The following is a 19,957-nucleotide window of genomic DNA, read 5'->3' on the forward strand; positions in this document are numbered from 1 at the left end:
CAACATGGCAGCTTCAGAGTCAGAGAGAAAGAGAAGTGAGTCCTGTGGGACGGAGCTGAGCATGGCGACGGGAGAAAAGAGGGCGGTGCCGCGATTCTGGCGCGCAGCTTAAAAGAAACCTTCTTGCATGCCGTGGTAAGAAACTGTAATACCACAAACTGTCTCTTTAATCCATTTGAAGAACATGGGGGGATGGAGTATCTTCGTGTGCCTGTGAAGTTTGTGAAGAGTGCCTATGCCAGGCTATATAGAAGTAGTACGAGGCTGTTAGAGACTTGTGGCGAAGAAAGGCCTTTGTGTGCAGGCCAAAAGAACTTATCCTTAAAAAGATGAATAACCCCATGTGATGGCCTATGTTTTGCAGTGTGAAGGAACTGTGAGATTTTTCATGGAAGAGATGTCCTACACACAGCAGACTGTTTGTTTCCGGGCGGATCTGCTGTTAGTGGCAGTTTGGGAACCACACGCAACTGAAGGAAAACCCTTTTTTCCTTAAGCATAAGAGAGAGACTTTTCAAAAACTGGAACACTGACTAACATCCCATGTTCTGTTATCCCTTGTGTGAGCTGGGTAAAAGGAGAGAAGTGCTGGGGGGGGAGGGGGGGGGAATTTGCTTTAATTTTGTTTTGTTATTTTCTCTTTACTTTTAATTCTATTAGTAATAAAACTCTTTCATTGTACTGCAACTGTTTAAGGTTTGTGCCTGCTTTGCTTTTCTCCTAATTCTTATCTCACAGAAGGAAAATAAGTAAGTAATGAATATTTTGAACCAAAACCACTACATTTAATTGGTGTTTCCGCCTGGTTTCGAACTCAACCCGCTACAATTAGTTATAATGAAAAATAATGAAATTGAGAACAATATAGAAATCATTAACAGGCCACTGTATGCATTCACAAGACATTTGTATTTTGAATGTCCTCTACTGTTCTGGTTCCTAATTCTCAAAAACAGCAGAACCCAAAGGGCATCGCAGTTCAGAAACAGGATGATACCATGAACTAGCATTCTGGAATGGCTTCTATAATATGTGGAACAACACTAGAACTGGCTAAGCTAAAATAAAAATCGATCAGGTTTGTGAGAAGTCTATATAACAATCAGTAACAGAAGTCCATGATCCCCATGTCTATTATTATGAGAGAATCCAGCAAAACGAGTAGGTAGCAAATTGAAAAAGAGCTGCTCTATTGCCCTGTTACTTAATGTCATGGATGCAAAAAGCTCACAATGGCTCAAAAAGAACCCGAGGTCTCCTTCCACGAATTTAGCCATCTGCAGCCATTAAATACAGAGTCACCAGCTCCAGAAACCTCTGAGTCACAAACTGCTGGAGGCTGGATATATTCAAAAAGAGCATCACTCCATGATTTGCCATGTCTGTACCCTCCATTATGCCTCCTCCACTGAACCTCACCCCAAACTGAGGTGCTGAATTAAACGGCTCCTTGATCCAACTTGGTAGTGCTATTCTTAAGCAGTATTTTTGTCAACACTTCAAGATATAATTTCATACTTGATTTGGATTCTCCCACCAATGTCTTTATGGAGAGGGCAAAAAATGTATTTAAATAATACATATTGAGACAGCAGTTTCACACAGAAAGTGTACTTAATTCAGTCACTTTTACATACAAGAACAGGAAGTCTGGTATGGAAAGCCTGAACAAATACTCCGGCAATTTCTGCAATTAATTTTGTAGCCACTCTGAAAATACTCAAAGCTTCTAATTTCCCCTCAAACCAGTATATTGCTGTATGCTTTTTGGTGCTTCTTAAAGAACAAGTAGTTCTTTAAGACACTTTTCCAATGAGGCATTAAGAAAAAACAATTTAAAGTTCTGAAGTAACAATTACTGCTGCACATCATGAACTGCTTAGCACTAACAAGTTCCCAAGGCTTAGCTAAACTTAATTCTTTAGTAAGGGCTAATGCAAAACAGTAGCTCAGAAACTCTTCCAAAAAGGGTAAGAAGTTATTTCTCTTGCTCCTGAAGGGATCAGCAAGAAGAGATTTTTAGGACTGCTCCTTCTCCTTTGGGATCCTGGTGACATCAGCCAGATAGCCTGTGTTATCACTTGCCTGAAGACAGGATCTGATTTGACAGAACAGTCCATTAAAAAGGAAAACATAATTGAGTTCATTTTACCCTACAGCTACAGATCCTGACTCCTGTGGTAGCTTAGCTGCACATTTTGTGACACGTACAGTAACTGTACTTTACCAGGAATTCCTAGCAACTGATAATAAGAAACAATCAAGTCCTTCCCCTGAAAACACATACTTATTTGTTTTTCTTTTTATTTTTGAAATTAAGACAAAACAAGCAATCTCTGGATCTGGCTGTACCATCTGCAACAGGATAATACAACATTTGATGAACTCCTTTCTCCAATCTTACAAAGCGAGCTTGTTGCTTTGTGCTGGCCTCTACTGACAGATGCAAACATCAGAGCAATATCATCACCTTCAGTGTCCCCAGCTTCCCATATTTAGTTACCACAGACACATACAAATTAGATGATCATCCTCAGATTGCTTCTGTTCTCCCCTTACTGGGTTTTTATATCTTTGTCTGTATGTAGATATTGGATATAATGGAGCTGGCCAGAAGAGTTTTGTGAAGATGAAATGGCAACATAAACACATGACAAGGACTAGTGGAATTTCTCCAGCAATTTGCAGTTGCCCCCCATGTAGCTACTGCAAGGTCATTATAGGCCATATCCTGCAGAGAGAGAGAGTAAAAACCTGCCAAGTTTCTGTTATAATACTAGAAGAGAACTGCAAGAAAAGTGGATAGGAAGCTATATGGAAGGTATGGTTTTTGGATCATGTACATATATTACACAGCTGGAAACCTTACACTAGCAAGTAGAGCAGTGCGTGGACTTCCAGGTTTGTTCTGGACACAGTGCTGCTGCTTTTGTGAGCTACTGCACCCGTGCTGGGAAGCCAGGCCAGGAAACCCAGCCAAAAGGGCGAACTGCCACTTGTAGGCCCATCCCAGCTTCTGCAGAATGAGCTCCAATGTGCCAGGATCACATACTGGGCTGCTCCCAGGGTCAGAGAGCACAGACCTACCCTGGGACCGACAGCATGAGAGCTGCACATGTGTGTACTCTCTGTTTCCTGTACAGAAACTATGGATTCTCTAGGGATCAGACTCAGATTAATATATGAAATAAACCTCTGCCTTGCTCCTCCAAACAGGATTGCTTCACTTCTAACACAAGCAATGAGGAAGAAAATTTCATTCCTCACTGGTACGGAAAACAGTGACTTGAAAAGCAGTCAGGACAAAATCCAGTCCCAGAGCACCCTGGCACGTGAGCAGCTACCAGAGCCCACGGGTCTGGCGTCGATTCAAACCCCCAACATAGGATATCCACCACCCATAACACAGACCATTCAGGAGTGCAGTGCTTTGGCAGTAAAGTTGCTAAACCAAGCCTTATCATGAGAGGCCTGGATTTTAAAGTGAACTTCTCAGGTGAAGAGATACTGGGGTGTAGGGAAGAAGGGAGAAAAGCAGGAGGGAAGGAGGAAAAGAGCCACAGGTTGTCCCATTTTATCTCCTTTACGCTGGGAAATGAAAGCATTACAGCTGTTTCCCAGAGGCCTGGAAAAGCTGGTGGTTATCAACAGAAATCTAACGTCAGAGCTGGGCAGATCACATTTATTCCCAGCTGAAAGCTAACTCACAGATAAAGTTTTAAATAGCCTTCATTTCTGTTAACAAAAAATGCCCAAACAAGAAGAACACCCAACAGCAGAGCACTGGAACATTTGTTACACGATATGCCTCTCACCTCAGTGCAATAGTAATCTGCTGTGTCCATCAGACAGATATAATTACCCTACACAAAAGGCAGTATTCAAACCATGGTGGTTTTTGCTAAATCAAAAGAGTAAGAGGTTGAACAACAAGAAATTGAGAGAGAAACCAGATGAAAAATAAAGCCAGACAAACAGGTTCTACATTAACATGTAACCTACAATAAACAGGTATCTGAGTGCAAAATTAATCAGTTTTTACTCCAAGGGTATTCACCTAATTTTCACTTTGCAGCCACAATCAGTTATATAAAACCACAGTATGATGCACTAACATTAAGGCTTTGGATGCTGGCCATGAAATAACAGCTAGAGTCTGAAACCAAAGAACAATGATAACTAAGCTATTACAGTTATTATCACAGAAAATGCATGTATGTCACAAGCCTGACAAGTACATGTGGACAAACATTTGAACAATCTCCTTCACATGTTCCCTCATATCTGGTTTTCCTTATTTTAAACCTGCACAGTTGCAAACCCTCCCTATGAGAGAAAGAAAAGCCCCAGTTTTTTACAACCAAGGAGTTATATCATAAAATAACATCTTGCGACCTTTAAATGCTTTTCCTTTTGACCTTTGAGCTTTGAAGTGCACTATGATAGGAAATAAAGAAGCCAGAAGCATGACCCTCTGTTTCAAATTCTCTGAAAAGAACAGGGCTGCAATATTGCAAGGTCTGAGATCAAGCAGGTGGTTGCCTTGATTCAGCAGTTTGGTAGCTCAGGGGTTTGGCACAGGAGCAAAAAAACCCTATCACTCACCAGCCACCAAGTCCCAACCACTCTGGGAAACAGCATTGTCAAGGTTTTCTCCTAATGATTTCTGCCCAAAAGACAACTCAAAGAAGCCAGATGAACCTTTCTTTTCATTTTAAATGAACTGCATACCAGGAAAAATTAAAGGCCACTCTTAATGGACAACCAGTGTAAAAGGCTTCAGAATAAACTGCATAGGTGGACATATTAAATATCACCTCCTCTTTCTAAAAAAAAAACAACTAACAAATCCACACAAATATGCTCCAGTTGTCAACGCTATTGAACATACCACCTTTTAGTCCAATATAGCCTCATTAACAATGAGCTGGACAAAGAATGACTCAAGCTATTGACTGCCCATACCTTTTACCTCTGAGTAATGATTCAGAAAAGTCTGAACCAGTTAGTGTTAAAACATTCTCCTTAAGAAAATTAAGGAAAACAAACTCTTTAACAACATTCTTGAAAACATCAGTATTGATAATTTTAGGATGAATTATACAGTCAAAGCATAAACAAATGATAAATATTTCTGATACCTAGAAACACATTTAACACAGTTCTGTGAACTCATTTATTATTTAGTTTTATTGAAAAGAACGGTAAATAAAATCAGCAATACAGCAGCTGTGTTTCCTCTCTGTATGTGTGACCTTGGGAGAAAGTAAGAATCAACAGTGCTGTGTTAATGGTAGGACTTAATGATCTTAGAGGTATTTTTCAACCCCCGATTCCATGATTAACTGCAGTTGACAGAAAACTGTAACATTCATTCTGTGTTTAAGGTGTGCAAACCCAGGACCTTTTAACAAGCCAAAGCATTCATTAACATTTACCATTGTTATACAACACCATTCTCAATTATTAACTGAGAAACTTAATATACATTGAAGTATCCCTGCTATGTAGGGTTTTTCCTCTGAGATAAAATTACTGCAAACCACATTCCTTTAAATGGAATCTAGCAACAAAAGTGAAATAAACGGGGAAAAGGGCTCCCAGCAGCATTCTTATTTACAACTTGGTAAGGCAAATTGAAAAAAGCAAAATATCCATTTCTGCCCATGTTTAAAAGAAGCAAAAAACAAATGAGCTTGACGACAAAATTAATGACACCAAATACAAGATCTAGATATTTTCAATAAAAACAAGCCACTAAGTTATAGCAAGCAAAACCAGCTCTTTTCAGATGACAAATATGCAGAGGGACTACATTCCAATTGCCAAAATCTGATGGCAAAGAGCCCAGCTGATCAGCCAACTGACTGCTGAGTACATTGTTCTTTAATGCAGAACCAGGAAAATTGCTACATGTCTCGAAGTTTCTGTTTCATACAACACATCCTTCCACATGCCCTGATTTGCTCTGGAGACTTATTTTACTGATACAGAAACAGAATTTATTGGGTATTCCTATCCTAGGGAAGAAACAGGGACCAGAACGAGAGTGCATTCTGTCCTTTACTGAGACAAAGAGAGTCACAGAAAATGACTCCCCATTCATGGGATGCACCTCCTAAATGCCTGAAGATGAGCATATGAACACTGAAATTCCAGTATGATTAACAAACTTAACAAAGGAGAGAATACATTAAAAAAGTACTACCTTCTTTTCAGTGGTGCTTGAAGTCTTTGATACTAACGCTGTTTCAACAAGACCCTGCTCAAGTAAGGAGTCATATTTTATGCTTCTTTTTCTGCTTCTCCTCTCCTTGTTTGCTGGCTTTTGTTCATTTTCCTCCGACTGGGACACATCAGCACCATTGTCTCCACAAATGGAGGATTCAAAAAGAGGCTTCCCATTCATGTAGGTTTTAGTGATTTTCAGCTTTATTTCTGGAGAGCCATTCTTGATAGGAGTAGTGTTAGCGGGTGTTCCAACTCCCTTTATTTCCTGGGGTTCAAAGCGCAGCTTGGCATCTTGGGCCCCGGACTCGCCATTAAACACCCGAGAGGTCAGATCTTTCAATTTATCAGCTGGAATAAATGGAAGAGTCTCATGGCCATTATATTTTTGCATGACACCTTCCTGTAGAGTGGCAGAAAGTTGTGCTTTGCCCAAGTAGACGGAACATTCACGATTCACTTCACAATTCTGAGGTTTCCCATTGGTATTTCCAAGGATCTCTGGTACCTGCTTCATTTTGATGTAGTTAATTTTTTGAGTTAACAGTTGAGAACTTCTTTTGATGCTAAAGTCCATTCAGCCCAGATGTTTCCAGTCTTACACTGCTATATTAAGACAAAAAGAAAATATTTTTAATAAGAAATGTCAAAAGTATTCCGATAGACGTCAGCACTAATATAAAACTTAATGTACTTCATTCAAGTTTTACTAAAAAAAGCTTTGTTTACAATCTTCACAACCAAAATGCCTCAGTGTCTGTTAATATGCGTTACAAAAAAGTCCAAGAAAAACATATCTATGAATCATCAATTTTATTGAATCAAAAGCAGAAAGCAAAATCACAGCTTTCATTTTAACCATCTGTTAACCATCTACAGCATGAGTCTTGCCCACAATTACACAAAGGTACTACACTATTTAAAACAAGTGAGAGTTAGACCTAGGATAATATCATTAATAACAAACCAGATGAGTTTATTTCCAAGAGGTTGTGCCAGCATAGAAACCTCAGGGGCTGTGCTCCTGTAGCACCTACACCATGGACAGCAGCATCACAAGCTTCCCTTCCTCACTCTACAGACATTCAATCTTCCATCATAAAACACCTCCTGCAGAAGCACTACAGCTCAGATAATCTCCAGACATATCCCAAAGCATTCTGGCTGTAAGAACGAATAAAGGGCAAGCCTTTTGGGCCAGGAACACCAGCCCAACTGGGAAACAGCTAATCCTTCAGGCCAGTGACCATACTGGCCAAAATTTAAATGATCAAAGCAACTGCTGTAATTTCAGATTTTTCATGATAACAGTATCATCTAACACCTACTTCTCATACAGACATCTGCAAACATGCAGCAAGCTAAAACTGCACAACTTGCTGCCCTAGATAGGTTCTCCAAGGGTTCTAAAAGCTAACCCTGCCTTTTTCTACATTATGTCATTGTAGCACACAAATCAATCTGGCAGAATGATTCCTTTGTGCTCCTAGACCAGACAAGATTATTTCAGTTTTTAAAATTCACATGCACAGATTCTTCATACTACCAGGTCCAGTATATACATGATATAGAAAAATACACCATCATAAATATTATGAAAGCTCATCACAATCATCACTATATCCATGCTCAAGGTAACCAATTTCATATATGATTAAGTCCAAGCATTGTCACATCGAATCAACATTTCATCCAATCTAGTCTCATGTGCTTCCAAAAAAGTGCAGTAAAACACATGATAAATATCTATTGAATTGTCAGTTGCTATGGAAGAAATCACTTCTGAATCGCACCACCTTGTTTATTAATGCACATGGTTATGATGCTTACAACTGGCATATTCCTCCAACTTGCATTTTTGATACCTCTACATCAGGAATAGCAATGTAAACATGTTCATAACTGAGCACTGCTGAAGCCTGGCCAAACTTCTTAAGGATGTCAAGCCTGAATTCAAAGCAACTGACAAACATGAAACCTTTTTAATTACAAAGATGCAGAAAAAAAAATTAAAAATCATAACTCCATCACTCCTTAGCAAATGTTCCCATATCCCTAACATGCTGCTCTAAAATATCTACAAGATAAAGGGTATCTATCCACACAAGCTATATAGCCTCATTTGAGAGATGAAAACCATTCTTGTTCCAGGCACAAACAGCAGGCTGAAAATCTGGCATTAAACAAGGTAAGAAGAGCAAGTGTACCTGAACTCCAAGTGAATCTGCAAGAGAAATGGTTCTAATCTTTCTTTAGTCAGATGAAATTTGAATTACCAATAAAATCTCTCATAAAATGAGTAGGAAGCAGCCAACTACGTCAACTCTTAAGAGGAATCAGAGATAAAAGGCAACGCAAAACTCTACTAGAACAGAATAAATGACTAAACCAAAAGAGAATTCATGTCCTTTCACAACATCTTCTCTGAAAACATGGACATGAGGCAAACTCTCAACCCAATTAATAATATGACAGTGTTTCAAGCTGTGATTCAGCAGATTTAACTGAAATCGTATTTTGCCTAAGGAACAAATAGTAACAAATTCTATAAATCTCTAGGCAAAAGGCAAACCCACTGGGAAACATTACACTTACAGTTACGGAGTGCAAATCTCCTTAAAAAAAAAAAACCTAAACAAAACAAAACCAAACCAAACAACCAAAACACCGAACTGTTGCTAAATCTGTACCTCCTTCCCAGGGATTCTTACCAGAGTAAAGCAGAGATTTGCTTTGGGCATGTAAATTCCGAATTCCGTCCGTCTGAGGCAGCAGAGCGGCTTCGCGCGGCCGCAGCGCCCCCCAGTGGGTGCCGGGCTCGGCGCGCCTCACCCCGGCCGAGGAACAGTTTTTAGGGTGGCTCCATTAACTGCTTATCAGGGTATGGATTTCTGCATCGGGCCACCTGCGTTTTGTCATCCAGAATTTCTTTTGTGCTGCTTAATAATAATTCTTACTCTCATCACATACTTCTTTAAGCTACAAAGCCATCAAGCTTGAGGCACACCTCCAAAAAAGCAGTAAATAATCCAGTTAGACTGTATTACTGGTGCAGTCAATCTCAGGACACTGGATGAATTAAAATAGATATCTTAGGATTTCAAAACATAAAAATCGCCACAGTCACAGAATAACTTAGGCTGGAAGGGATTTCCTCAGATCATCTATTCCAACTCCTTGCTTAAGCCAGATCAAACTGTTCAAGGCCTTGTCTGAAAAATGACCAGTAGGTAACTATGTGAAATGCTACGGCTTAAAGAAATCAAGTAATTCTCTTCCTAGCTAATAAACCTAACAGTACTCACGCCATATCACAAATGAAAAAAAAAAAAGAAGACCAATAAAGCCATGCAGTGAAAGACCCTGAACTTCTAGGAGTTACCTTGATTTGCCTAATCCATCTGAAGATACATAGATTTCAAGAACTTCAGTGAGTGAAGGTTCAGTTAATGATTCTCACTAATAGAGGTCACTAAAAACAGCCGAAAGCACTGAAAAAGGCTCCTCAAATCACTGGAGCCTAGAGACAACAAATCCAGGAGTAATACTGGTAAAAGGAAGTTAACATACCCAGGACAACAGTAAATGGGAAAATGAAGCCGAAAACAGTAATTTGAGACTGTAAGATATCACAGCCAGCAGATACAGATTATAAAACATGGAAAATGGACCACGTTTGTACAAAGATTTAATAGAACCAAGTGAGTAGAGGCTTAAAGTAAGAGGCAGAATAATGGGCTATGACAGCAGATGTGAGTACCTTTAAGAAAATATAATCCCACCGAGGAGATGAGACATGTAGACAGTAATTTACAGGTTAATCATCATCTCTAGAACAATCAGTGGGATGGAAATTATTGATATACATCTTAATCTTCCTTGCAATAAATAAGCTACATTGTGGGGTCTGGTTAAATGAAAGTTAGCAAATCTACACAGGGGAATAACAAAGGGTTTCAGGAAAGAAGATCAAAATTAAAGCCAAGTACATTTTGCACCACCTTTACTATAGAAAACTTCATGGTAACACCATAAGGAAGAAAAAGGACCAGGCCCTTTATGAGAAGAGGACAACAGAACAGAAAAGAAGGGGTGAGGAGAAAATAACCATCAACAGATAACCAAGCAGTGCTGCTGTGAGTTTGGAATTAATGCAAGGAGATCTAGAAGACAAGACATGAAAGAATGAAATAAGATAGATCACAGACAAGATCTGGTTGATTCAAGTTGTAAGAGTAAGGTCCTGAAGCAGCTGAGCATACAATTAGATTTGGTAGCTAAATTCAAGTGCTCTCATGCTGGACCACCATATCACACAGAAGCAAAAGCAATCCCTTATCTTTTTCTAGATGACTCTGTATCTATTGAAAAGGAAAATGGGGGGAGGGCAGGGAAAGGAAGGGGACAAAAGCACCACACGCTAGTAGCGGCTAATGAGCTTAAGCCAGTGTCGTCCCATATTGAATGTCTGGTGACCCAACAAGTACCATTTTGATTAACAAAGGGGAAAAAACCATTATAACCAGGAGTCTGCTGAATAAACATGGTATTTTGGCTTGTGAACAAACAGTTTTCAGTATGCAAAAGAAGATTTCTTATCAGACGAAGGTCTCTAGAATTTTTAATCATATAATGACAACTGGACAATCCTTGCAGTGGCTTTGTACACATTTTCAAACTAAAAGAACAGGTTCTATATAAGGCAAACTATCTTGCAGACATTTTAAATCACGTATTAATTACTTGAAAGTTCTTCATCTGACAGGAATCATGAGCCAAATACAGTTACTGTGCATGTCAGATTCCTCCTTCACTGTCCAGGCCACTATCATTTATGTGATATTTATTAGTCATTTCTTCCACATCTGCTGTAATTTCAGGGATGCTTTTCTGGTGTGTCAGAAATAATGGAGTACTCCATTCCTTCCAATTCTGCCAAAGGGAGTGAACTCAGTAAGTAACCATCAACAAGCATCTCTATTAAATACCACTTTTGTTTTGTCTATGGGTTTTCTTACTCTGGTGAATTACTCGCGGCAGGCACGGGGAGGTGGGGGAAAGAAGGGGAGGAAGACACACCTCAACACAAATTCACACTAAGACAACTTTATCCACAAAAGCTATTTTTATTACCTACAAATCAGGCTTTCAGCCGGCACTAAAAAGCTAATAGATGGCTGCTGCTTTTTTGTGTTAAGATTGCTTTCTGATAAGTGCTCTTTATTGCCTCATCAATTTTAAGACAAAAGGTTATTCCTATTTTCAGATCAGAATGAGAGAAAATACTTAAAGAGATTAAGAAGGTTACAACACATTTTTGCTAATACATTTGAAAACTTGAGGATGCTTACTCAGATTATCTTGTATAAAACCCCTAAAATATCAAATAGGAGTTGATATTTACAGTCGTGTAGTACACTGTAACTGTTCTTCACCATATTAAAACAGTGAAAAATTACTGCAGGATATAAACAGAATCTTATTTTAGAAGAAAACACAACTAAAAATTGCATTGCAAGTTTGCCAAAAGTTGTCACAAACCAGTTCTATCCAGAAAATTCAAAAGCATTATCTCTTTACTGTAGTAGCTGAGATAGAACTGAAAATAAATACACCAAACCTTTCTAAAAATTTACCATGAGTCTTAGGAAAGTAAAACGAAAGCATTCGTCCAAAGGAGATGATTTTTAATGTAAAAGCACCTGAAGTAAAGACTTCATTAATCTTGCAGTAAATATAACAAGATAAAGCACATTTTCAAAACTCTGTGAAAAAATTTAGTGTACTTACAGTTGCACTTACTACCCAGTATTACCTGCCACCAAATATTTTTCTTGGGGGAAGAAAAAGTATCCATCTTTTTTGGATTTGCTTTGTTTCCCTCGATGAATAAAATTTCAGAACTTTAATGTCACAGCCTATTTTCATGAACCTAAACAAGTACTTACTGCCTTCTTATCAAGACAATAGGCAATACCAACTTGTACACTTAAGAACTGTAGAATGGAAAGTCATTTCTTCCCTTTAAATGCCACTCGCTACAGCAGAAAGCAAGCTTACAAAATGGATGGACCTGACTTCTTGCTCTTCCTCAGGAAAAGCTTTTGCAACCAACCCTTTTCTGGGGACAAGGCTACAAGATTCTGTAAGAGAATTCCTCCCCATCAGTTCCTTCTCTTTAAAATCGAAGAAATATTTTTTTCCACTGCTGCAGGAATTTAATGTTGTCAGTTCCACTCCTGCTGCTGGAGGTGGGTGAAGCAATGAGATGGATTTGAGTAAAATCAAATTCTTCTAAGATGTCGTAATTCTGTCTGAAGAGAAACTGCAGATACCAGTGTGGTGGGACCACAGATGAAATAGAAAAGAATGGCTTCTCCTCTGCACATAAGCAGGGAGGAACACTGGTGCGTAAAATGGTAGGAACTAATGGATATACCAACAATATTTAATAAGTACTAAAAGGCAGCCCCCAAACCTGAGACTTTTCTGTGTCCTGGAGAGCTCCAAAGGGAATGATCCCTTCTCTAGCAAAATAGGACTCACCAATTCAGTACTTCCTCAGTTTAGGTCTTTGCTCACCAATGAAATGATGTCTCTCTCTGTCTTTCAGGTGGGCCAGAGTTGTGCAGCTGGCATCTATGTAAGCTTGGGAACAAAGAACCAAACACAATCTCAAACAGCTCAGCACTATGACGCAGAGTTCCTTATTTATACTGCTTTTTCACCTGTCTAACACTAGTTTAATTTCCCACACCTTTTTTAATCCCACCGCCTTTTTTCGTCAGCATCCTACCTCTACTCCTTGCACCACACTTTCAGGATCTGGATCCTCTCGCTTACGTAATATTCACTGCAGCAGATAAACACACTATAATCTGTTTCCTCTTCACTGTGGCCATTGATTCTGCTCTTATTCCCGTATGTAGTTGTGGCAGCACAACAACTGCCTGAAGCTTCACCATGAGAATCATGAAAATTTCTGATTGTGCAAATTCTGAGGGAATTCAAGGAAGGGAAGATCAAATCTGGGATGACACCACAAAATGTTATAAGTAACAAATCAAACTGCAGCGTTAACAAAATGCTATCTGCTACACCTCTACAGAAGTCGTTTCCCAGATCTGACTAGACAGCAACTAACTTTAATCCAGAGGCTACAATCATTTTGCCTAGACCCTGACAAGTCTGCTGTCTTTGTCTATCACAGCATTAAAACCTGTTCATCCAAGTGGGTGCATTTAAATGCCAGAAGCACACCTGGTGCACAGGAATCATTCTAAGAAGCAGCAGTGACACTGGTGATACATGAGGCTTTGCCAACACTATGAAGGCCCAGCTGTACATACACAGAGAGGACATAGTAATCCTAGAGCAGTATTTGGCCACATCTTCTGTTGCTTACAGAAGCAGCAACACATTGCACTGATAATGGACCTCTCTGATGTGGACAGGTAGTGTGTACAAACAGAAGATTTCTTTCACCCAGTACATTCAACTTCACATCCCATAGCATTAGGTAAAGATCTGGAGGGTAAAGTTTGCAGGTAATTAATTAAGACTCCACAGCACTACAGAATTTTACTTACAGATACACACCATTCACCAAAAACTGCACATATCCACATCTGAACAAGGTAACTGTCTGTAACATAATCCTGGCCATACTTTGCTAATTCTGATCTACTTCACACAGACCATAACCATTTACATGCAACTACATTAATAATTCTATCAATGTATTACCTTGAAGCAAAACACACACACAGAGGGAACTGGCAGATGTATGCCAGGAACACTCAAACAAGGCCTGAGACTTCAAACATTAGACACTCTTCAAACAAATCCAAATACTTGCTACAAAGTGGCCTTTCTCATTTGGACATTACTTGGAAGTATTTCCCTGTGCTGGAGCTTTACCATACTCCTGCCAAAATGCATTACCACCATTCTCAGGGTTCTTAATTCCTTTCGTATTTCTTTTGCTACATCTACATCAAAAATCTCTCAGAAAGTGATAAGTGTAACTGTTACAGGTGGAGGTCTGGAATTTGAGTTTTAAGTTTCTGTAGATATAGCGTACCTTACCCATTCCACTTGGAGACAGAAAGATAATACAATTCCCTGTCTAACAAACCAATTCCTTCTTGTCCACTTTCCAAAACTTCTGCGTAGAGAGGTTTGCAGTGGGTATCTCTTGCAATTTTCTGCTTTCCTTTCAGCACAGTACCAGCTTTGTGCACTACTTCACTGTCTTATCAAATTTAGTTCTTTGGACAAATTCTGTTGTACATACTTCTCATGGGAAAATCTAGTTCTGAATGTAGAAGTAAGTAGTGTTGAGCAATTTTAGTTGCTCTCCTTACTTGCAGAGTTTCTGAAGGCTCAGCTATCACTACCATTTTGAGCCAAGCTTTCACCTGATGAATAGGTAGTGCACATGCACTTTCTACTACACATTTTAAGACTGGAACTTGTTTTTAGCACAACGGCTGAATTTCAGTCACATTCCACATTTAATCCCAGCATTTGTTTCTAGTTTGTTCAGGAGTGCTACTATAAAGCAGCTTCTGATAGTCTGCATTTTACACTCACAAAAAAATCACAACATTAATTTCATTCTGAAGTATTTGATTGAAAGTTGTTGGCAACCACTCCATATAGGGAAATGATCCATATTCATATATCTTTCACCCTACACTGCTCTACAAGGTTCATACTTTGGCTTAAATCCCTCTGGCTTTACTATCAGCCTAGAATCTAGGCATTCTTTACTACAGAGATAACTCCCCAGTTTAGATGTTTCTGAGAGCCAGTGCAGTCAGGATCTTTGCTCCGATGGCATCCCACCAAGGCTGGCAAGTTCCACAGTTGATTTATCTGATACATGATCTTGGGAACCTCAGCTCCACAGACTAACCCACGCCACAGCAGGAACATTTATGCTTCTGCTTACTAGAATGAATAAGTATGTGAAATGGGTCCCAAACACCATGACAGAAGGCTGTATTACTGCATATTCTTTCTAATGCTTCTTTTATTCTTTAATCAGTAGCTTTTCAAAATATTTCAAATTACATTCAAATAATATTTCTAATGAGATCTTCCCTAACCTCAGCCTTTTCTCTTGAAAATATTTTTGTCACAGAATATCTATCTTCTGCTCCTTGGTGTATCTCTTGTTTACTATGGCAAGACTCAAGAGAACAGAACAGAACTCACTTGTGTTATGTTTTTTGACTTTGGCAAAGAAAACATGGAATTCTGATCTTAGCCCTCAAGGCCAAATATGTTTGAAGATGATTTGTATACCCTCAGCTTGGCTCAGCTGGTTGCAGCATGGTGCTACTAACCCCTACGTTGTGGATTCATTCCCTATACAGGCCATTCACTTCAGTGCTGGACTCAATGGTCCTAGGGGGGTCTCTTCCAACTCAGAGCATTCTGTGATTCTGTATAAAACACATTTTTTTATGTGTATTTTAGCATGGATGTGAGATTCTAATGTTTTAGTATTTTGTACAAGGCACAAGCCAAAGAGGTTTCACAAAGGCAGTTAAATGGTCATCTTTGTCAGCCAACAGAACAAGACATCCATGTGCTCCTCCAAAGAGACACAGAAAACCAACAGTATCCTTCACAGACAGCAGAGGAAAAATCTTAAAGCTTCTATGAAAGTCAAGTTCAATAATACATCATGCTGCAGTTTTCCAGTCATTCACCACCTATGTATCCTTACCCCAAATAGGAATGTAAAATAGCTCCAATTTGTGCTGGGAAGCTGAATACCAAAGTTCAAAAGAAGATCAAATTGCTATCTTGCACCAAGATAAAAATAGGACAAGTTTAAAAGGATGGGAACAAAACTAGAAACAGAGCCATCACCTGTTGAGGAATCCTTGCAATTTAAAACATGCTTTAAGTCTCTTATATATTTTACTGGTGTCACAGTAAGTCAAATATGAGAACCTGCATCAGTGGTGCCCCAGGGCAAAGTCATTTTGCCCAACATATGAAAACTCTGAAGTACATTAGGTTAGTACTTCACTTTTCCATACTCACTAAGTGCAATTTGACTGCTGTTAAACATTCAAAAACATTTTCAAGCCCCTACTTTCCACATGTAGCTCATCACACCATGGTACCATAAGAACAACTTCTGTGCAATGGTATTATTTCTTAACATTAGCAAGGTTAGTAGAAACCTTGCTTTTGGTTCAACCATGATTCACAGGTATTTGTTCACTGCACACAAAATACAGTTTAAAAAATTCAGTTTATGGTATAATCTACTGTATTCTTTGGACAGAAGTTGCTTAATGAATGTACCAGAGAGTCCATAAATTACCTGGTGCTAAAGTTTAGAGTTACTTGTCAGGAAGGTTAATGCATAGTCCACCATGCATTACTTACCATCACAAGGCATTAATATATATTAGTATATATTCCTGCTCATCATGAACTTTGAGTATTTTTGTAGCTTGCTATTCAACCCAAAGGGCAGCAGAATAGAGTACGGTCTACATTCTCCTTCTACACATTCCAAAAACTTCTCTTCCTGCTGATGCTAGAAAATATAAAATAACTGTTATAGATGTCACCAAATTTGATAAAAACACTAAAAATAACAGCTGATGTATCATTTTAGTAATTTCTGTCAGTGTAAAATGACAGGAAAAAGGCAAATATATTTATACAGCTACCTCCAATGACTGCAGGTCATAGAGAAGCTAATTTGAAGGCACAATGAAAGGAGAATTTAGGTAGTTTCTCTCTTTTCCTTCAAAACTGTTCTCAGAATCAAAATCTTCCAAGTAACTAGTAACTGTATAAAATAGCTGACTGGCCCATTCAAACAACTACATAAATTTACAACCAGCAGGGTGACTACTGACACATCAACAAGGCTGTCCTTACCAGCCCCCTTTCTCCCAAGTGCTCCACAATTATGCACCAAAGGAAACTTGGACTCACATGTCAAGCTCTGATGAGAAATTATTTTCTCTCTTGACTTCATCACCTGACCACCTATCCTGGGGCCATGTTCCATCTCCACTTCTCATTTACACAACCAAGATTCCAGTACATCCTTGGTGAAGACATTTCTGAAAGCTACAGCCTAACTGGAAAGCGATGTTCCCTAGAAACACAGGACTTACCGATCCACTTAGATCCACTTGAGATGGGACTTTGGGCAACCTGGTCTCGTGAAAGGTGGCGGTGGGGGGGCGCGGAGCTAGATCATCTTTAAAGTCCTTTCAAACCCAAACCATTCTCTGATTCTATCATCTCCATTCTTCCTTCATCCAAAGACTAGATTTGGGAATTACAGCAGATCTATCACATCTACTCAACCGTAAGGCCATTTTAATTCTCTTTGCAGGAAAATAATGAAAGAGCTCAAATAGTATAGCCACAAACACAGCACTAAAACATGCAGTCACCACCATCCACTGCATTATTATCCCCACCCAAGTAGTTCTTTACTGATGCCTGATTACTGACTGCTAGGGAATCTGTTGTTTCCAGCAATACCACTTAGTGGATGCTTCTCACTGTGCAGCACACTGCTCCCGAGGTTTAATTTTTTTCTCCCAAAAAGGCCAGGCCCTTTACCTTGCTCTATACAGGAATTACTTGCTATTTTCATGCATTAAACCATCTTCTGTGCTTAAAACCTAAGAAATGTCGTGTCGTTATGTAAGCAGGAATGACCAGTGGTGACCAAAATGCTTCAAGAATTCTGCCTGTATCTTCTCCTCACACACTAGATCCTTGATGCAGGAATCCCAGTGGAGCTGGTGAACATTTATGCACGCGGAGCCCCAATGCAGTCAATGGGCTTTGATCGACCACAAGGAAACACTCGCATTTATCAGCCTGGAGAAACAAGACCTCGCTTGGGAAATGTACTGACACGGGTGAAACAAAAAGCAGGCTCAGTGCAAAAGTGAGAGGTGAAAGGGCCGCAAATAATAGGACACTGAAAAACAATCTCTTCTTGCGATTCCTTTGCTATTTTATTAGTGCAATATTTTGGACACAAACTCACATGTATGCTTAAATTCACCACCCAGATACTAGAAAGCCACCCATCAGCAGTCATTTTCACTTCCAGTCTAAACCAAAGCAGAGTTGGTTTTGCTGTAATATCCAGTCTACTGCATGCAGGCAGTAATTTAAATGCAATAATCTCACCTGCAAAACTACCAGTGGCTTCAGAAAAAGAACGTAAGACTACAGACAGTAAACCACAATTTTTTTCTATTCTCACCAGCCATGTGTTGGATTAATTTTGAACTAAAAAGCAATATATTTTATTATTATTTTCCATCTTCCAGACTACTTTAAATCTATATCCTTAAAGTATAATGACTTCATTTCTTCTGACATTTTCAAATAATATTTGATGAAGTAGTAGGTTTTACTGTACTTTTAATATCTGGATTTTTCCAAGCATGTATGAGGGTGGATAGTCCTATAACCTTCACAAGAACTAGCCATACAGTCTCCAGGAATATTTAGAGTCTTTATATTCACATACTGAAAAAATCTGTCAGATTTTCTGATGGTTGCATACTAAACAAAAATCCCTGTATGATTTAATACATGGGATATAGATAGTTACAGAAGCAACCAAAAATTGCATACACTGTAAGTACTGAGCCCTGAGTAGCCCTGCAAAACAGTGGTTTAATTTAATTATTTCATCCAACAGTCAAATAATCCACAGTCAAATTTGCCACACTGTGAGACTGAGGAGTTTATTAAGGTTGGTAAGCTGCATTTCCTGAGCAAAATTCCCACAGCAAACAAGCAAATAATAGCTTCAGCAATAAGTTTACAGATATCCTACTAACATATGAACATTTTGGTAAAGAACCAATTTATTTTTGCAGCGAAGCCACACTTTTCCATGCGTAAGGAATTTTAGTAACCATATATATGTATGTCTGCTTAAGTCACCAGCAACGACTCCTGGCAAAATCTATTACAAACTTCACTGCCGCCCTAGTGTTTACCTTCCCTGGATGTATGCAAAGGCTAAAAGCCAAACATATCTTCCTTCTTTTTTCTTTTTTTTTTTTTTAGCAGACCTATTTAGCTTACTCAGTGTGGGCAGCACTAGCTCCTAAATTTAACAATCATTATAAACCAATTTTAATGCAAATGCCAATAAGAAAATATTCACACTCACAAAATACATGGGTAATGACTGATACCCGCCTCTTGCTTGCCTTGGATCTGTTAGCAAGAAGACCATTTTCTCTGAAATCTGTTTAAATATGGTGTTTACCATCTCTGTACTTGTACTAGTGTTTACTCCTCCTTTCAGCCGACATATTTAAAAAAAAGCCAAAACCAAAAAGCAAGTATAAATACGTTCAAGAAGTATGGCAAATTCCCTTCTCCACCCCCAGAGCAGTAAAGCCACAGCAGATGAGCTGTAACTATGGCCTTGGGAATACAAGTTCCCCAGGCTCTTTTACCACACAAATATCAATTCAAGTTACAAGAGCCCTATCCTCTTATACTTAATGAAGATTGAGCCAACGAACCCGCACGCCTTCGCAGGAATGTTTTCTTTCCGTTTTCCTAACAAGGCTCTCCTCCCATACCGGTCCAGGATGGACTGCAGAAGGGTGTAAGTAGAAGGATCATCACACCAGTGTTTAGTGGAGGAATAAATCAAACATGGCTTCCCCCTCCATACATTTCCAGAGTTACA

General features: G+C 39.1%; 1 protein-coding gene across 7 annotated transcripts in view; it reads right to left on the reverse strand.

Annotated features, from left to right (window-relative positions):
* Positions 1-19,957, reverse strand: part of NSD2 (nuclear receptor binding SET domain protein 2) — a 99,703-nt gene that overhangs the window by 53,871 nt on the left and 25,875 nt on the right. For 6 of the 7 annotated variants that reach the window (XM_039551048.1, XM_010402040.4, XM_039551051.1 and 3 more), the window contains one exon: positions 6,209-6,834. In XM_039551048.1, the coding sequence (XP_039406982.1) occupies positions 6,209-6,805 (597 nt within the window). In that variant the 5' untranslated portion in view covers positions 6,806-6,834. Of the gene's footprint in view, positions 1-6,208; positions 6,835-19,787; positions 19,868-19,957 lie in introns of those variants that run through there. The other variant, XM_010402041.4, reaches the window with a different exon arrangement.

This window comes from Corvus cornix, chromosome 4, assembly GCF_000738735.6.
Source record: "Corvus cornix cornix isolate S_Up_H32 chromosome 4, ASM73873v5, whole genome shotgun sequence".
NCBI classification, from domain to species: domain Eukaryota; kingdom Metazoa; phylum Chordata; class Aves; order Passeriformes; family Corvidae; genus Corvus; species Corvus cornix.